The sequence below is a fragment of the Mytilus californianus genome, unplaced genomic scaffold, assembly GCF_021869535.1.
Source record: "Mytilus californianus isolate M0D057914Y unplaced genomic scaffold, xbMytCali1.0.p SCAF_8, whole genome shotgun sequence".
Classification (NCBI taxonomy): Eukaryota; Metazoa; Mollusca; class Bivalvia; order Mytilida; family Mytilidae; genus Mytilus; species Mytilus californianus.
This window is the reverse complement of record NW_026262734.1, coordinates 55,663,604-55,683,564: the sequence shown is the minus strand read 5'-3', so window position 1 is coordinate 55,683,564 and position 19,961 is coordinate 55,663,604. Positions and strand designations below refer to the sequence as shown.

The 19,961-nt window shown below is 32.3% G+C and overlaps 1 protein-coding gene across 1 annotated transcript in view; it reads left to right on the top strand.

Annotated features, from left to right (window-relative positions):
* The first annotated feature begins 16,631 nt into the window (after positions 1–16,631).
* LOC127712301 (eukaryotic translation initiation factor 4H-like) overlaps positions 16,632–19,961 on the top strand; it is a 46,457-nt gene continuing 43,127 nt past the window's right edge. The window contains exon 1 of the mRNA XM_052218674.1: positions 16,632–16,702. Within this exon, the coding sequence (XP_052074634.1) occupies positions 16,653–16,702 (50 nt within the window). The 5' untranslated portion in view covers positions 16,632–16,652. The remainder of the gene's footprint in view (positions 16,703–19,961) is intronic.

The window sequence follows — 19,961 nt, the reverse complement described above, 5'->3', positions numbered from 1 at the left end:
TACTTGATCTTAGTTTTGTGGTAATGAATATTGTGTAAAGGTTTCATAATGTTTGGTTGGGGCAAACTTAAGTTACAGAATGGAAACTAAAAATTTAGCAATCTTTCGATTTATAAAGGGGCATAACTCAATAATGGTTAAAGTGACCCTACCCAACTTCAAATTCAACTTGATCTGTATTTTATCAGTGGAAGTCAAAATTAAACATTGCATTGTATAAAGCATTGATTGTAGTTGATTCAACTATAATCATGGACAAAGGAAGATAACTCCAATTTTATAAATTACTTGATATTTAGAAGAAAATAAAAATGTAGCAATTTTTCCATTTATAAAGGGGCACAACTCTAAGAACGGTTCACCAAAATTCAAACTTGATCTGTGTTTTGTGGTAATAAGCATTGGGTATAAGTTTCATAACATTTGGTTGAGGCATACTAAAATTAGAGAACGGAAACGAAAAATTCAACAATTTTTCCATTTTTAAAGGGGCATAACTCTAGAACGGTAAAAGTGACGCTTCCAAAATTCAAACTTGATCTGTGTTTTGTGGTAATAAGCATTGCGTATAAGTTTCATAACATTTGGTTGAGGCAAACTAAAGTTAGAGAATGGAAACCAATTTTAGGACGTACATACGTACGTTCGTACAGTCGGACAAGGGTAAAACTTTATGCCCCCTCCGCTACGGCGGGGGCATAAAAATAAAGTGTAACAAAAGAACCTAGCATCATATTGCTAGTAGCGCCAGTAGCATTGCTTGGTGAATTTGTGCTTTTTTTTTTTAATTTGGCTAATGGACAAAAAATGTTTGGTTCAAATCTAAATAAAATGCTTTTATCTCCCTATTACTTACATTGTACATAGAATGGATACTACTTTGACAATTCCTTGTACATGAGAGTTGTCTGTCAAATCTTTATTTCACAAAGAATGAATTGCATAACAATGAACTGAGCTCAAAGCAAAGCACTTTAATAATACACTTAGACAATGAGCTCAATCCAGTGATATACTTTGTACTACAGGTCCTTCATGAACATCCTACTGGCCAAAACCATATCTCACAAACATGCCATACTACATGGTTGGATCAGAAGTCCTGAAAAAGACATGAACTTTATTAACATATTTTGAGTATATACACCGGTTAAAACCTTCACAAATTTGTGGTAAAATTATTCAGTATCTAGCAACTATCAATCGCTTCATGCACAAATTGATATAGGTTGAGTACCCCTCTGTCAGAAATAAGAACATACCTCCACCTAATTTTAGTAAACTGATGAAGAAACATTCAAAACTATAAAATGTTATCTAATAGACTAGCTGCAATGAAATCCCAGTTTTCTAAAATGGTAGGTGGAACCTAAAACTCGAAAGATTTTAAATATTGCAAATATACATGTTATAATAATTCTTCTCAAAAATTCGCTATATTTTTCCTTACACAATGTATTTTGTCTTTTGTTCGAGACTGTATATTGACCTCTAGATGTCTTTCAATTACATCCAGTTTGGCGTGGGTTGATGTTTGATTGTTGTACATGTTATATATCGACGTGGGATTTGTTTATATAAATAAGCCGTGAAATAATTTTGGTTAACTGAAATCCTTTAACTTACTTCCAAATTAGTGTTAATACTGGTCCAAGGACACAGTTATCGTCCTTTGGTTTTCGTTGTCTACGAATATAGTCCCTAGTGTGAACAGTGTATAACTTGCATTTTTTTTTTATACACTTTCCCAATTTATTTCTTGATATTTTATGCATGAAATATTAAGTAAGGGGATGAAATTACATGTTAAAAAAATTTGGGTGCTGAATCTTTATGTTAAGTAGTGATTTGGTCCAGTTAAAAAAGGTCAAAAATTAGAATGTCTGAAGCTGTCAAACTGAATTTTAGCCCCCCTTAACACAGAATTGTCAATATTTTGAGTTAGAGCTGGTAGAAGTTTCTATAATTTTGATATTATTTGTATCAATAGTAGTACACTACACTGTAAAAATCTTTTTGAGATAGAGCAGGTGCGATTTTTTTAATTTGAATTTATTGTCTAAAAGAAATGCACTACGAAATAACTGTGTTCTCGGGCCTAAGAGATGAATTCCGTAAATGTAGATTCTGTACTTTGGCAACTTTCCTGAATGGTTTGCTGGTTTCAATTTGTCAAACTCAATAAAAGTAAAGGATTTACATCTTTGTTTGACAGAAATTCTGTTAAAATGTCCCATTTTGGCATTATACGGCTAAAATAAGCATTTTAAAGCAGTTTCCATTTTATGCCTAAGAGCCATGCTGACTTTCTATCTGACAGCTTTTTATGTTCCTGATATTTGTGTTTCTATGCTTAAATCAAATTTAATTAACCATTTGTGAACTCGGAATCTAGAGAAAAGTAGATTATCACAGAAAAAATGTGCAGAATATTTGTATTTATGTCCCTGGTTAAACGGCCTGTTTGATGTATGTGAAATGTGAAGAGCTTTGTACATAAAATCTATAGTCCATCACAAATATTTCACTAAATCTGTAAAAAAAACACTTTACAATGATCAGTATACCCTATTCATTTCATATGCTACCATAATTTTCTTCTTTAGGATAGTAAGTGGTTCAAATATATGCCAAATGAGACTAAAACTACATGCAAGTTTTCCATTGAAAAGTGAAAAACTGGTCATCAAACCATACTGTCTGCAAAAAAAAGTTGAATTCAAGAGTCCTTTTGCAATTAGACTTCTTGTATCATGACATCTTAGCATAGAAATGAGCAAAAAGTAACAAATTTCAATTTCTTATAGCCTCTGTGTGCATTTTTATATGTAAATATGGGCTACGGCCTAAATCGACTCTAAATAATTCTCAGTCTTACATGGCCTAAGACCATTTTATACTCGTGTGGTATGCTTTTTGTAACTTTTCTTTACATTTAAAGTACATTTAATATATATGGAAGAATAATGTATGGTTAAAAAACTTCAAAAACTTCAAATTGGTTGAAAAAAATGCATGTTTATGTAAGGCTTCCATTAATTCGAAAATCTCTATTTTCAGGCACAGGCTCATATAAATTTGACTTTTGAATAACTGTAATAAATCTGATAAATCAAATGAGTGTTCCGTTGCTTTTAATACTTATTATATTAAATTCAAGAGTATTTAAAAAGCAAATTTTTGCAATATTTAAATTTTTTAGGCCAAAATCTTGACAGTTGAAAATATTTGATTTAAACGTCAAAAATAAACATCCAAATTTCAATATTAAAATGGCCCTAGTTTCTATAATATATATCCTATGGTCATGAAACTTGGCCAACTATCTTATAATTGCCTAAGCTTAGGTCATGCAAAGTTTTATTAAAATTGGTCAAGTCTTTCTATCCTATTAGGTCCAAGGACACAGTTATCGTCCTTTGGTTTTCGTTGTCTACGAATATAGTCCCTAGTGTGAACAGTGTATAACTTGCATTTTTTTTTTATACACTTTCCCAATTTATTTCTTGATATTTTATGCATGAAATATTAAGTAAGGGGATGAAATTACATGTTAAAAAAATTTGGGTGCTGAATCTTTATGTTAAGTAGTGATTTGGTCCAGTTAAAAAAGGTCAAAAATTAGAATGTCTGAAGCTGTCAAACTGAATTTTAGCCCCCCTTAACACAGAATTGTCAATATTTTGAGTTAGAGCTGGTAGAAGTTTCTATAATTTTGATATTATTTGTATCAATAGTAGTACACTACACTGTAAAAATCTTTTTGAGATAGAGCAGGTGGGATTTTTTTAATTTGAATTTATTGTCTAAAAGAAATGCACTACGAAATAACTGTGTTCTCGGGCCAGTACTGAGGGAAAAAATTACATTGCTAAATAACCACTTTAAAACACATGCAAACTTTTTGAGAGGAAGGCATAATGCATGTAACATCTATTAGATCTTTTTTTAAACCATTCTTAACTACTGCATGGATTTTCTAGCATTCCACAGGGTCCGATATTCGGACCCATTCCCAATGGCAAATACCCTACATTTTCCCCAATTTTGGGAGCAAAATTATATCGGACCCATTTCCAATGGCAAATACCCTACATTTTCCCCAATTTTGGGAGCAAAATTCCCAAACGATCTCAAAATTTATTTTCATCTTTATTATTCATGACAGCCAACCGCTAGCTGTATGCCGAAAATCGCCAACAAATAATGTGTAAATCCCAGTAAAATCCTACCTGACTGATAAAAACAACATTGAAAAACAATTGATGTCATAAACCGGAAATGAAGACAATTACAATACGGGGTCAGATTCTGGGGGCGGATAAGGGTAATTCCGGGTTTGCCGATCAAATACAATAAAAAAAATAATAATTCCAGGCCAGCAACAAAATACATGTTGATGATGAAATATAAACACTAAAATTGAAAACCAAAAGATATATGGAAAAAAAAAGAGAAAAATCAGGAAATATTTTATACAGAAACTCAAAATTACTTTTAGTTCACAAATTTTCATGTATAAATCCAATTAAATCATATAAATGTGACAGTAATTTTCCTAATCATTAATAAATGTTGATATTACATGTAGATGTTTTTATAGTGTAAACATATAACTACAATTCCAACAGGTAATTTCTTCTCAATTTTGAAAGGCCAGTAAAATTCTGGAAGTTTCTTACTTTATTTTCACAATAAAAGATAACTTTTAATGAACTAAACACACTAAAACTCAAATCTGGTATATTTGCTGTTTTCCCAATTTCATTGAAAAGCGCGTGAAAAAATTCCCAAAACTGGCCAGGGTCCTTTTTCCCAAAATACCCAGAAAAACCCCTGTACTGATAAGTGATAAAGTTTGTTACTCACCTTCAAAAAGGGGGTCGCATTCACTCTACTACATATACATATAAATATAATCAACAATACTGAGTGCAACACCTAGGATAAATATAGGATTGTTTTGTAAGAATAGTTGCCGAAATAAGCAGGCAATATTCAAAGTAGAATAAAAAATATTAAAGGACTGTGTTTTAAAGTAATAAGCATTGTGCAGGGCTCACGTTACCATGCTACTTGGGCGACAAAGTCGCTTTCCCAGTCGCCACTTCGCTTTGACCGACCTTCAAAAGCGAAATGTAGTTGCCCTGTTGTTTACGATACTCAAATTCAGTCGCTTTCGTCATCAGCAAAATTCAACATTTACCAAGTCGATGAAACAGAAATTTTTCATTTGAAAGTAAAGAAATTCAAAGACATAAGCGATTTATTTTATTTAGGAGGTTAAAGCATTGATTTTGAAGTTGGTTGCATGTTATTTTCATAAAGACAACTTTTTTTATCACTTCTGGTACTTGTTACTCAAGCGTAGATCAAATCATTCTAACTTTCGGCAAAATAAGTTTGTTACTTCATTAGAACGTGATGAAATTAAAGATTTCTTGCTGTTGTGAAATAAACTGTGCTGTTGCGCAATACTTAGTAAATCTGTCGTCAGACTATAAACAAATAAAGTTCAATTAATTCCCAGTCATATTAGAAATTTGAGAAAATGTAAAGGGAGCTTGCATCAATAGTTGTAAACAATTCACTTAAGTTTCATGAGAATTGCTGACAGCATTTTTGAGCTATTGTCCGCAAACTGGAAAATCACCCCTTTTTTAATGAATAAAACCCCATCACTCAGAAATGTAAAATGTAAAATTTATAAAATTCTAAACGGAGCTTACATCAATATAGATATAAACAATTCACCAAAGTTTCATACAAACTGCTGAAAGCATTTTTGATTTTTGTCCATAACTGGAAAATCCCCCCTTTTTTCATGAATAAAACCCTGTAACTCAGAAATGTAAAATCTAAAATATATGAAAATCAAAAGGGAACTCATGTCAATAGATATAAACAATTCACCACAATTTCTTGCAAGTTGGTGAAAGCTTTTATTGTCCGAAAACTGGAAAATCCCCCTTTTTTTAATGAATAAAACCCCACAAATCAGAAACATAAAATCTAAAATTTATAAAAAGCGAAAGGGAGCTCATGTCAATAGATATAAAAAATCCACCAAAGTTTTATGCAAATTAGTTAAAGCGGTTTTGAGTTAATGTCCGACATGTTGACGACGGACAACTGTATACCATAGTACGTCCCATAAACGGGCGTATAAAAATGACAGGGTGTCATACCACACCAAAACCTTCTGAAGGAAACACAAAGTTGGCAAACAATTTTTTTTTTTCATTGACAACCCTGTATAACCTTGCAGCAGTATCGAGTCTACATGCATTACCTTGTATATTTCATGTACATTGAACTTAAAAATATGTGGTAATTGTCAAAGTTAGTTATGTCAGTTATAATTTACACATTTACTGAAACATGCCAGAGAAGTACATGTACAAACTTTTGAATTTGATCTGCAAACTGGGAAAGCCATCCTTTTTTATGAATAAAATTCCACAATTTATTAAATTGAAAGGGAGCTTGCATCAATAGATATATATATAAACAATTAACCAAAGTTTCATGACAAATGACAACTTCTTAAAGCATTTTCGAGTTAATGTCCAAAAAGTAAAACATGGAAATCCCCCTTTTTGAATGAATAAAACCCCTTACATTGTAATTGGATAATGTAAATTCTAAAATTCCAAAACAATCTAAAGGGAGCTCACATCAATACATGAGTATAATCCCATACAAGTCTGAAACAGGAAACCTAAAATTTATAAAATAATCAATTCACAACAGTTTCATGCAAATTGGTGAAAGCGTTGAAGAGTTTGTGAACAAAGCATTTTTAGAGTTAATGGGCGTTAACATGAAAATCCCCCTTTTTTAATGAATAAAACCTCACATTTTGAAAATGTATATTATAAAATTCCTAAAAATCTAAAAGGGAGCTCACGTCAGTAGATATAATCAATTCACCAGAGTTTCATGCAAATTGGTGAGTTAGAGAACAACATGCTAGAAACAGACAGATCAGGGCAGACAGACGGACAAAGGCATACCATAATATTTCTCATGAACAGGCGTATGAAAACTGCAGGGTACCATTCCAGGCCAACACCCTCTGAAGGAAACACTATAAGGGAGCTTCCTTTCCATTTTTATGTAGGAAAAAGGGGGGGGGTAGGATGAAAAATTTTGTCCTGCATTTTTTTTTTAGTTCAAGATGTAATCTGTCCTGCCTTTTTATTTTTCACTCTTTTTTGTCCTGCCTTTTTTTCTATTAGTTTATCCAGACTTGTTTTTACATAAATTGTCATCCTGCCTTTTTTTCACATTTCATCCTAGACCCCCCCCCCCCTAAAAATCAAATGGTAGCTCCCTAAGTTAGCAGACAAATTATTTTATTTTTACATTGACAAACCTGTATAACCCTGAAGCAGTATTAAGTTCATGTATTATCCCGCATATATTTACATGTACATTGAACTAAAACAAATTGTGGTCATTGTCAAAATTATAATTTACAGTTTACTTTTCCAATGCTTTTAATTTAAGATTAGGGCATTTTTGTCATTGGAATTGAGTTTTGTAGTCAGAGATTACTCTAACATCCAACGACTGTTTTGCGACACCAGCTAGGGCAGTGAGACTTCAGCTGGTCCCATATCAGATAGATGATATTTGCCCGTCCAAAGTGGATGTGCTGCTTCGTTGCTTCTGGAGTCGACTGGATCCATATAAATCAAGCCTCAATTCATTCATTTTTCTCTTCATTTAAGTAAGTTTGATCAACCTGCCACCCGTTATCTTCTCATATTTGGACAGTTTTCACATTGACCCATCCAGTGGCGGATCCAGAAATTTTCATAAGAGGGGGCCCACTGACTGCCTAAGAGGGGGCCTGCTCCAGTCATGCTTCAGTGATTCCCTATATAATCAACCAAATGTATCACACAAAAGGGGGGGCCTGGGCCCCCTGCCCCCCCTAAATCCGCCTCTGCCATCAATACTGACATTTTAGAGGGTATGAATGCCCTTTACTGTCAGGCGTCTAACGGTCATTTTCGGCTACCGTTAGCGTCAAATATGTTAACATTTTACTGTGATTCGTCAACATATCCTTATCATGATTCATCAGAGGTCTCAAATAATAATCGTTACCGTTATTTTTGGCAAAAAATTAACGTGATTTGTCAAAATCTGTCAGTTTTTTAATCGTCTTGAAGAAAGTCTTTATTTTATCGTCATGCACCAAAAGTTACCGTTAACGTCATTTGGCAAGATTTTTTACCTTTATTCGTCATGAAGGTACCCCCATTACCACCTTCATTTTAACTTTTACTTTATAAGAATGTCACATGACCAACATTATGGGAACTGATTTATGCAATTGACCCTTATTCAATAGGAAAACAATCTATATAAATCAAGCCTCAGTTCATTTTTCTCTTCATTTAAATAAGTTTAATCAACCTGCCACCCGCTATTTTCTCACATTTGGACAGTTTTCACATTGACACATCAATACTGGTATTTTTACTTTAACTTAAAAAGATTGTGACATCAGGGGTGAAACTTAACTTTGTAAGGCCAGTAGCCAGCTGGGTTACTAGACTTGAAAATCAGTTAGCCCAGACAAAAAGTTAGTAGCCCAATTTATTTCACTATGAGTATCACTGGTGAAGCCTGCGTGCGGGCTGAACTTGCTAGGGGGGTTTGGGGGCATGCCCCCTCAAGAAAATTTTGAAATTTTAGACTCAAAACCCTGCATTCTGAGCATACCTGGAGGTGATTTAGATGCTTGGGAAAATGTAAATTTTGTCTTATTTTTGTTGTTAACTTCAATCAAATTTAATTAAAAAAAAAATCATATACAAAATGGGAATCTTCATACCCTGTGTACCAGTTTTTTTTTTAATATCTTTTTAAGACAACTAAAGAATTCTCTGTCCTTAAATACATGTAGATGATCGATGAAATATTTAATTTTATTTCTTTAATAATCTAATTTATTAAATATCTTGATCGATTTATTTTGCGTAACTACATACATTTGTAAACAAATGACCCCCATTTTTTCTCAAAAGACTTGTACACGTATTTCAAAAGCATTGTCATAAAATTGATATCTCCTCTGATTTTCTCTTTTTTGTAAACTGTTCAGTAAGTAGGAAACTAAAATCATTTTGAACTAATGTTATTTATTTGTGGTCGACAATATTCTTCTTTCGTTTTTGACCTTCATTCTCTGGACACCACGTGGGCTTTGAAAAGGGAACTACAAAAGGTACTGTTTTCCAGATTCTTAACAACATTATATATTATACGTTCTTTTATTTGACTGATATTATTTCATAACATGCTATTGTCATCTTCTCTGATTTTCTTCGCTTTCTTGAAGCCAAAACCGAACAGGGTATTTGATCTCTTCATATTGTAAATGACCATCGGAACGTCTCTCTTGTTATCCTTGCAAACATTCAATACTTTCCGGACTTTAAATAGACAACCAATCAGTGACCTGAATTAACGTGAACTATATTTAGTCAAAGGTAAACTCTGATTTTACATCCTTGTTTATCGCAACCGCGACTTTGCGACAATACGACTCTCGACACTTGCCTGTATACATTTTAAAAAGATTTTTTTTCTTTTTGAACTTATATTTTTGTCAGTGAAGTAGCCGGCACTTGGAGCCACAGTAAACAGCGGATTTCCGTCTGTCTGGTACTTTGTTTTCAATTCGCCACCTGGGCTACCACAACTGAATAAAAAGATCGCCCAGGTCAATTTCTGGTCGCCATGGGCGACCGTTAAGTTTTTTCCCTGGACATGACCAACAGAAAAAGTAATTTTCAATGCATTATGAGAGTTGATTTATGAAAATGACCCTTATTCAATAGGAAAACATAATCTAACACCACGTTCATTTATGATGCAAATAAGCTGAATGGCCGAGTGTGTTCAATTTGAAAATAAAAGTTAAAATGCAGGAATCGCAAAAACAGATGTTGGACATCAGAGTAATCTCGGCCTATGAGTATGAGTTTTAGGCAATTTGTAGGGGGGAGGGTTCAAGGGAAGCAAATGCTCTTTAAATTATGCATGTTTCAAAAATTGGGGAAAAATTACACAGAGCGTTGAGTCATTTTTTTCAGACTTAATTTAAATAAAGACTAATGTAGACTTACCTTCTAATTCTATAAAAAAAATCACAACTACTGAACAGGAACAATCATGGTACTTTTTTGTCTATGATTCGTATGAAACTACACTATGACATCTGATCTTCAAAACCTACAAACAGACACAGAAATATCATCAAATAGTGAAATATAAGATTGATTGCACCTTGTATAGATAGTTCCGACACGTGTTACATGGGGAGCCCGTTTGTTTACAAATAATAATGTCACGTGATCACGCACTGACCGTCACAAATTTTTATCCTCCGCTATTTTTCGTATTACACAATATTACTGTACTTGCACAATTCACAAATGCATAACCCATTTATCTTGCCGACATGCAATGGGAATGTGCACGGTTATCAAAAACTTCAAAAATTTAGCATGTACAGTTAATGAAGAAGTTATTTCATCAAATAGATATTTATAGATAAGATTTTCACTCATGACACAAATTGACTGGGTGTCATCGCCATCGGGGATAATTGATAAATGGGATTAAATTGACCGCCAAGAAGGTGTAGAGAACCGCCTCTGGAGAACCTTAACATTAATAAGTAATACTCACCAAAATTTCTCTATAATTAACGCTATTTTCTGTTGGAAAATTTCAGAAAGATGCTGATAAACTTATTTGGTGACACAGATTATTTTCTTGTTTTGGCGCGAAATATATTCTTACTCTTAACAAAATTTGTATATAATTATATTTTACTAAAGCTCAGCATAAATATGCAGAAGCATGAAAATACATCAATGATAAAATGTGTAAATATTTCTGTAAAAGAATATAATTTTACTTTCCCAGTATACTTCACTTAGAATTACATTTGAGCGCAAGAAAGTCTCCTTGTGAATAGGCCCGGGGTCGAAGTTCAACATATCAACGGAAATTTTTGCGTGCGCTTGCGTTGCTTTACATCGAGGCTACAGCTTTTCAACCAATCGGGAAATGTTTACCTAGGGCATACATCTATTTTTACTGAAGGTTTTGACATGTTTAAATCGGGATTATAGAAAAATGGAATGTTGTTGGTAAATACAAAACAGAAAATGATGAACACTTTTAGCAAAAGATAAATTGGATCGGGGGTCTGTGAATTCACATTATTTGTACAACTCTCCTTACTCTTGGGAAGCGTGTGCTTTACATCGAGGCTTGCGTTGCTTTACATCGAGGCTTACATTGACGCCATAGTAGTTCAACCAATCGGGGAATGTTTATTTGGGGCATACATCTATTTTTACTGCAGGTTTTGGCATATTTTAATCGAAATTAGAGTAAAATGGAATGATGTTAGGAGATATAAAACAGAAAATGATAAATATTTTTAGCAAAAGATGAATTGGATCGGGGTTCTGTGTATTCACATTATTTGTACAACTCTCCTTACTGATGGCAAGAAATGGAATTTCCGTGACCTAAATGGTTCGCGAAAATTAATATTTTTATATATATATAGTAATTATCGAAATACAAATGATGGAAAAATGTTGTACGGGTGAGAAAAAAAATTGAACAGCGAATCGTATATTATTATTTAAATGTAAATGTATACTTTATCATTTATCATTAAATACGTTTCGCCGAATATTTTGTATTCAATATTTATCGTTTCTATTTGAACAATAAAAATAGCCGCAGTGAACACTTTGAATTTGAACTTCTTATGTATTATTTCATTTATTTAAGAACAACTGGAATTTATTTAAATTACATGTATAACAGTATGATCTCGCTAATGTACGTTGTTTTCGTATATTACATTTGTGTTGGTTATTTTTTTTCAAAGACAACTTTTCAAAACGCCGGAGACCTAAGAATTTCTTAATTTAAACTGACTTTTCTGACATCAACATATAGTTTTTTGACAGGAGGATTCAACAGTATGTGTTAATAGTATTTCCTTTGCTTATTAAGTGTGCTTCAATTTTTTTAGTTACTGCTGCCTCGTTTCTTTTGAGGTAATTCATCGTTATTTACTGATGTGAGTAAGGGAATTTAGATAATGAAATTTAAAAAAATCGGAGACCTATAAATGAGATAAGATAAACTGATTTTTTTTTTATACCACCAGAAAAGTAAATCTATGTAGAATTCGGTCGTATGTGTTAATAAGAATTCAGATGATTAATAAAAATAATATGAAGAATTAATGAAGGGTACCCATTTATTTTCCCATTACTTTCTATGTTAATCGAACATCATTAAAAACATTGCACCCCGGGTGTCGCTGATAAGGGTAATCGACCATTAGTGTCCTTCATTCTTGGGTATAACTGTAACCGAGAAGATCAACCTTCTTGACAATGATGAATGGTATAACGAACTTTTTAATGACCGTGGACACCAAAACGGTAATAAACTACGTACTTATAGACAATTTAAACAGGAACGAAATACTGAACTATATGTTGCAATGTTAATACCTAGACAACATAAACGCGTTATGGCTCTGTTCCGCGCTGGATCGCTACCGCTAGCCATCGAAACCGGGAGGTATGCCAGGCCGCCAATTCCAGTTCATAACAGACTTTGTGTGCTTTGTACGAACAATTGTGTTGAAACTGAAAAACACTTCCTTTTAAACTGTTCTCTTTATGATGACTTGAGATGGCTTTTATTTTCTGAATGTTCAAATTATATTGAAAATTTTGCTATTTTAGACGATGATCAGAAATTAGTTGAAATGATGAATTGTCCTCAAATTCAAGCATTTTTAAACAAGAGTATTTTTAACTTTTTTATGAGACGAAAGTTATTTTTAGTTTGAGATACTAATTTTTATAGTTTTAGTAACCTTTAAATTTTACTACTTTTAAATTCATTTGATATTTAAATGAAATAAATAATAATTTTTATCTATATAATTTATAATTTAATATATTAAATGAATTTTTAATTGAATTTGTAATTATTTGAATGATAAATCTTTTTGAAATTGTACAAAATACAAATTTTAGGAAATGTTATATTTACATATTATATATAAATGTGAAATGTTTTGTAGATATGTGTCTCATAAGCCAAATATCAGGGTATTCCCCGAATTAACGGAATATGTAATAAATGTTCTTCCAATACTGTCGAAGATGAGGCTCATTTTCTATTTGATTGTAACAAATTTGAGGATGATAGAAATTGTATGTTAGCTAGTATTGCAAAATATAATTCTTATTTTAATCATATGAGCAGTCAAAGCAAATGCAATCTTATGGCTGGGTACTGATTGTTTTAATGTATATTTTTATTATGTTATTGTATAATGTTCAATCAGTATGTGACACAATAATAAAATAAAATTTATTATTATTTATGTATATTTTCTTAATCAATTCTTAGTAGGCGTGTGGTTGTGTAATTTAAGTTTCCATCCCCATACTAAATAGACGTGTACGGTTATCCGTTTTTCATTAGCATACTTCCCATACTAATTAGCGTAACTGAATAGATTTTTTTTTTAAATTGGATAATGTCCATGGCAAGATTACCTGTATGAATCAGAAAGCTCTTTTTTAACACAAATTTAAACGGAACTCATTCGTATTAAATTTGCTGGTTGGTTGTTTTCAATAGACTCTTACATGTATATATACATGTATATGGGTCATTTAAAAAAAATGTCGAATTTTGAAATTGCGGGCAAAATCGAATAAAATTTACTAGTTTAAACAAATATATAACAAAAATACTGAACTTCAATGGGCAAATTCAAGAAGGAGAAGTCCATAAAAACTGACAAAATCAAACGCTATCAATCATCGGAACAAGTGAAAAACAACTCACTTGGTACAGGCATTTCCCGAAAACAAAATGGTGGGTTAAACCTGGTTTTATAGCTAGCTTAACCTACTCTTTATAAGCAATTCAAAACAAAGAACACTTTTAGAACAAAATATAAAAAAAACATGAAATCTTGATTATGCCAAACAAGAAATTATTGAAAGATTTTCGATAATTGGTGCAATCATTTTGTCTCTCCTGTTACCATGTTCAAAAAGTAATTTTCAGCTATTTATATATATAGAACTTGAAGATCTCGTTAAAATTTTAAGCTTGTTTTTCATGGCTAATAAGATGGGTTTCAAGAGTGAACAATTCTATATATTATTTCTATTCTGTGCATGTATTGATAGATTATTTGTCAATTTGCCATGTTGCACCGCGAAATACCTCTAAAAAATAGTTTTCGAAGGTTATGAAAATAACCAGCAGCAACGTAAGTCTAAGATAGCAATTCATAATGTCTATATTTTATTTTCTCTTTCTAATAAACCCAACATAAAGTAATTCCATCGCATATTGTTTTACTTTTGTCATTTTGTTTTTGGTAAGAGGAACGTACGTTAACGATCTATCACTATATGTCAAGTAAGTTCTATCCTGTTACCCGTTTTGCCAATCCGGTTATCGATATCAGTATTGCATTTTGTGTCTGCTAAACTGTGATGATAGACTTTGTAAGCTAGCTTAACATTAGTTTGAATAACCAAACATTTCATTATGTGTAAACATATATATATATATGTAATTATTCTTTTTTTTCCCAGTTGAATATTGACTATCCTGTTACTGGTACCATATAGTAACCACAGTAATAGTATAGACATAACAGGATAGACAATATTTATGAACGTTGTTGTGAAAAAAACGACTCCCTTGTATAATGTGATAATGTTTCTCTTCTGTGGTCTTGGCTTCCAACACGCAATTGCACTTTTTACAAGTATAATATTGTTGTAATTAATAAATCAGTTGGTAACAGCATAGACAGGAAAAAAGGGTACGCACCTATTTTGTTCACTAAATTCTTTAATTTTCTTTTCTCTACACCGTTATGCAGGCAACGTGCTGTGTATAATTTTTGAGAATGCTTTTTGCTTTTGAATTCACCACTGAACAGTTCTATATTCATTGGAAGAGACAATTTAACGGTTAATCTACGGTATCGATAAGCTAGGGGACAACCATCTGATTCTGAGGTAGGGGCCTGGCAGATTTTGTAAATAAATATTCTGACCCACATTAAGTTGGAAATAAATAATCTTGCTATCACGCATGAAAATAGATATACGTACCCCTTTGACCGTAAAATGTATGTATTTTTTGCTTAAAATCGTCTAAGAATATTTTGCCTCGCTACGCTCAGCCAACTTCTTACCATTTTTGGATAACCATTTCCAAGCACCCTGAATCCGTCTTGATTTTTATGCTATTATATTTTGATATCGCAATCATGACAATGTAATGTGTATCCTACCAAAAAGTAATCTGTATCATAAAAGTTAAATTAGTAAAGGGGACGACCATTTGCTTCTGGGATGTGGAGTAGTTTTTTAGTCACTTTTTGGACAAGAAGAAAATAAATAATCTGGTCGCCTTAAAGTTGGAAATAAATATTCTGACCTCATCAAATCCCCACCCCATCTACATTACATGTACGCCGATTGAATTTAGTTTGTAGAAAAAATGTTGCATAGAATAATCAAGAAACTGTTTTTTTTTCGTTAGAGTTATCATGAACAAATTTAAACATTCTAGAATAGTTCATTTTGCAGATTTCAAGGCAACAAGAATGGCCGGATAATGCCATAAGAGGGGACTCGCTATAGTCATGCTTCAGTGATTTCCTATATAATCAACCAAATTTTTCCCACAAATAGCCGGGGGCCGGGCCCATAGCTCCCCCCCCCCCCCCACCCCCACCCCCCCCCCCCCCACCCACACAATTGGATCCGCATATGCAGATACAAATCTGGTTTAGTATCGATGTGTATATACATCATGTTAGACTCATAAATGCTACAAACTTTCATTTACACACTTAAAACTGCATTTTTCATTAAAAATTAAAAAATAGCATCAAATTCGACATTTTTTTTAAATGACTTATATCTGATAAGATCATACAAGAGGTTCTTTTCCCCAAGCGCCAGAGGTCTACTGCTATGGTATATATAAGAATAAGAAAATTTCAATCCAAATGTTTTAGCCGTATAAACTTTAAACAATAAGTTTTGTGACAAATACTAAATAAGTATATAATATAACTTAAATTCACATATATATACACAATTATTTAATTAAATAAATAGTCCAGATTCCCCCGTCCTAAGTTCTAATGACTTATTAATGTAGGACCCCAATATTTATTTACTACAAGCAGAGACATATATGTATTATATGTCTCTGCTACAAGTGATAGTGTTGATTGATTGAGCATAAACATCATCTGTTCTTCATCAGACAAATCTTGAACAGAAAAAAAAGTTGTTTCTCTGTTCCTTGTTTTAATTCACAATTTAATAAAATATTTTCCCTAATAAAACTATACAACACAATCTTGAGAGAGCTCATATACGTATGTCTCGGGCAAGAACAAGAAAACAAAATTTTAAGCCAAGTTTTATATATTTTTACAAAGGTTTGACAGACGACGTTGTATGATGTGATCGCATCGCAAAATTCTTCTTATTGACCGGAACATCCGGTTTTTCTAAACCAATATGGCCGATTACGGTGAAGACGATAATTATCAATCTGGCGATAGATTCAGGTCCGATTGTAGCTGTTTATCACTCATTTTACTTGTGATTCAATTTAGAAGTGTTCATGGACTTGTTTTTTTTACTACAAGATCCAAATATAACCCATTCAAGCGAAAGACAGCCCGCATGCTGACTAAAACTACTAGCAAAATCACCACACGTGCAAACATACAATAAAAAAAAAATCCGATGTTTTAGATTTTTTTATACTTATACATTTCCATGTCATTTAACTATTCAGTTTGAATTTTAGATCTGAAAAAATGTTTTAAAAAATAACAGGGTTGTCGGACTTAATAGTGTTCTTTTCCAATAATGCCTATTAATGGCAATACTCTGACACCATGGACACCATGTTCTCGAGTTTCCAATTATAAGTGAATTTCCAGGATAAAATTGAACTCACAAAGCAAATGGTTTCATTTAAAGAAATCCTATGAAGCAGTTTGTCCTGAATGACACCAAGTCAACTGTAACAGTTCATTCTGTCAGAAACCTGTCTATTGAAAACGTTTAGTTACCACTGTAACCAATGTATCAGCTATCTGGGTTGTTTTACCACAATTCCCATTTAACACTTAATGTCAATTAGGAAAAGTACGAGAAAGTGCATTAATTCGAAAATCATCTCTAAATAAGTGTTTAACCAAAGCTGTCAAATCTTTAATCATCATTTTATATCATTGTTGACACCTGTGATCAATTCCATTTATTAAATAAATTGCCCATCTACTGCAACCATGTAATTACTTTACCAACTGGAATACCTCCAAGTATTGTAACAACGTGTAGCATTAGTACTGTACAGTGGATAAAGGTACTAACCAAACGGGGCATGATCGATTTTTACCTGAAACTATCTATTCTACTTACAAGTACACTTGGTACAATCAAAAACCTGGTAATAAATTGTTCAAATAAGGCCTTTGAAAATAGTGGAATTAATTACTTTTGGAGTGTCAAAAAGTCGTTAGAAGTACTTGATAAATTACATGCTTATATTGGTGATTTCGAATCTGTTCAAAGTTTTGATTTTTCTACCCTATATACCACGTTGCCTCATAATCTTATTAAGAAAAAATTCACACACCTGATTAAATGGGCATTTAAAAAGTCGGAATGTGAATATATATGTTCAAACTCTTTTAGGTCATTTTTTAAAAACAACAAACAAAAGAACTATGTCAATTGGACCTGCTTTGATACTATAACTGCCCTTAAATTTATACTAGATAACATTTTTGTTCCCTATGGAGATTCTGTATATTGTCAGGTTATCGGAATTCCCATGGGGACTAACTGTGCACCACTTATTGCGGACCTGTTTCTTGGTATCGTTATGAGTTACAATTTATGACTAAAATCAGCAAAGACCCATCGAAACAACATCCGATTCAAAAATTTAATAACACTTTTAGATATTTAGATGATATATTGGCTCTCAATAATGACGACTTCAGTATGTACACTAAAGAGATTTACCATGCCGAACTGACTTTAAATAAAGCTAATACTAACAATGAACACTGCCCTTTCCTGGATCTTGATATCTTTATCTTTAACGGGAAACTTAATACCAAAATTTATGATAAAAGAGATGATTTTTCATTTCCTATTGTTAATTATCCATTTTTAGATGGTGATGTTCCCTTGTCGCCATCTTATGGTGTTTATATATCTCAACTTGTTCGATTCGCTCGTGTATATAACAACGTATTTGATTTCAACGAAAGAAATCTCTGTATTACTGAAAAATTATTACACCAGGGTTTTCGATATCACAAACTAGTCAAAACATTTACTAAATTTTATCATCGGTACAAGGACATCATTCATAAATATAAATCAACATGCAGACATCTTATACGTTCAGGTATTTCACATCCAATATTTTATGGTAATATTCTTTACAAAGCACAAAAATGTCAGCATTCACCTCAAAAGCTAACCAAACCTTTAAACAGACTTATTCCGAAAGGATATAGTTACGATACTGTTGTCAAGTCATTAAGGATTGCATATTTTGGTATTAATATTGATTCACTCATATGGTCTTTGCATCGGAAATAAACACATTTATTCTAAAACCAGTTGTTGGCCTGATACGGGTTAAGTTCTTCTCATATATGTTATGATGGTATGATAATATGAGGAAGGCGCTACCTTGAATGCCAGCTTACAAAGACTATGTCCTACATAATGATTAATTGTTGGTTTGCTTAATGTTCAGTGGCAAATATTTCATGCATGTTCAGGACGAATGTCCTACATATAGTTTTTGTCTACAAAATAAAATAATAAGTTCAGATGGAAAATGTTAAGGGAACGATCATTGAACTCCCAAATTGATGAAAAAAAAAATCTATTAATCAAGCAGAGGACAAACAAATATTCTGAATCCAGATTATCCCCATACCTTCTAGTGTTAATTTTTGACCAAATATATAATTTTGATTGATAGCATTGAAGCCCTTTGCATGAAAAAAAAATCTAACTCAAACAAAAAACCATACCCCCCCCCCCCGCCCTTTTGAAGCTAAATGGTTGCACCCTTATTGTCCATATTGTTTTCTGCTGAAAATGAATTTATTGGTGATGTATCTAAATGACAATGCTTAAATTCATTATCTTGTGCCATTTTCAAATCCATTTTTCTTTCTTTGCAAATTTTACATAATTTAAAACAATAAGACATTTGTTTAATTTCAAAACTATGAATACTGTTATACAATCCATAACTTTATTAAATTAATTTTTTGTTGATTTTCATGAAAAGAGGGAGGATTTGGAATATCTTTTTCATCAATATCTAAAAGTTTTAGCTGTTTTTTTTTATTTAGTATTGCAAACAACGCTTTCTGTTTGTTGGATTATTTTTTACTTTCTTAATTAGCTGGATGTTCACATTGTATTCCCAGTTTTCTGCATCTCATATATATGTGATCAGCAAGAGGATCATTCTGATTGTTAAAAGAAGAGTTTGAATTTACAGTGAGCCTGTTTAGAATAATATTTTGATCAGGTTTTTCATTTTGATCTAAGCATAAGGAACCATAAATAGGATTGTTAAGTTGATAATCTAAAGATTTTGCTATTTTCTAGGATGCTATTTAAAATTTGAGGGGAGATCACTGCTCAGCAGTATAAATGTATTCCTGATCATTTTCTGTTTGTGGGTTTCTAGTACTTTCTACATCAATTTCATGTACTAATTCAGAGTCAGTTTTATGTCATTTTTGCATTTTGTTTTATTGGCTTACTTTTCAA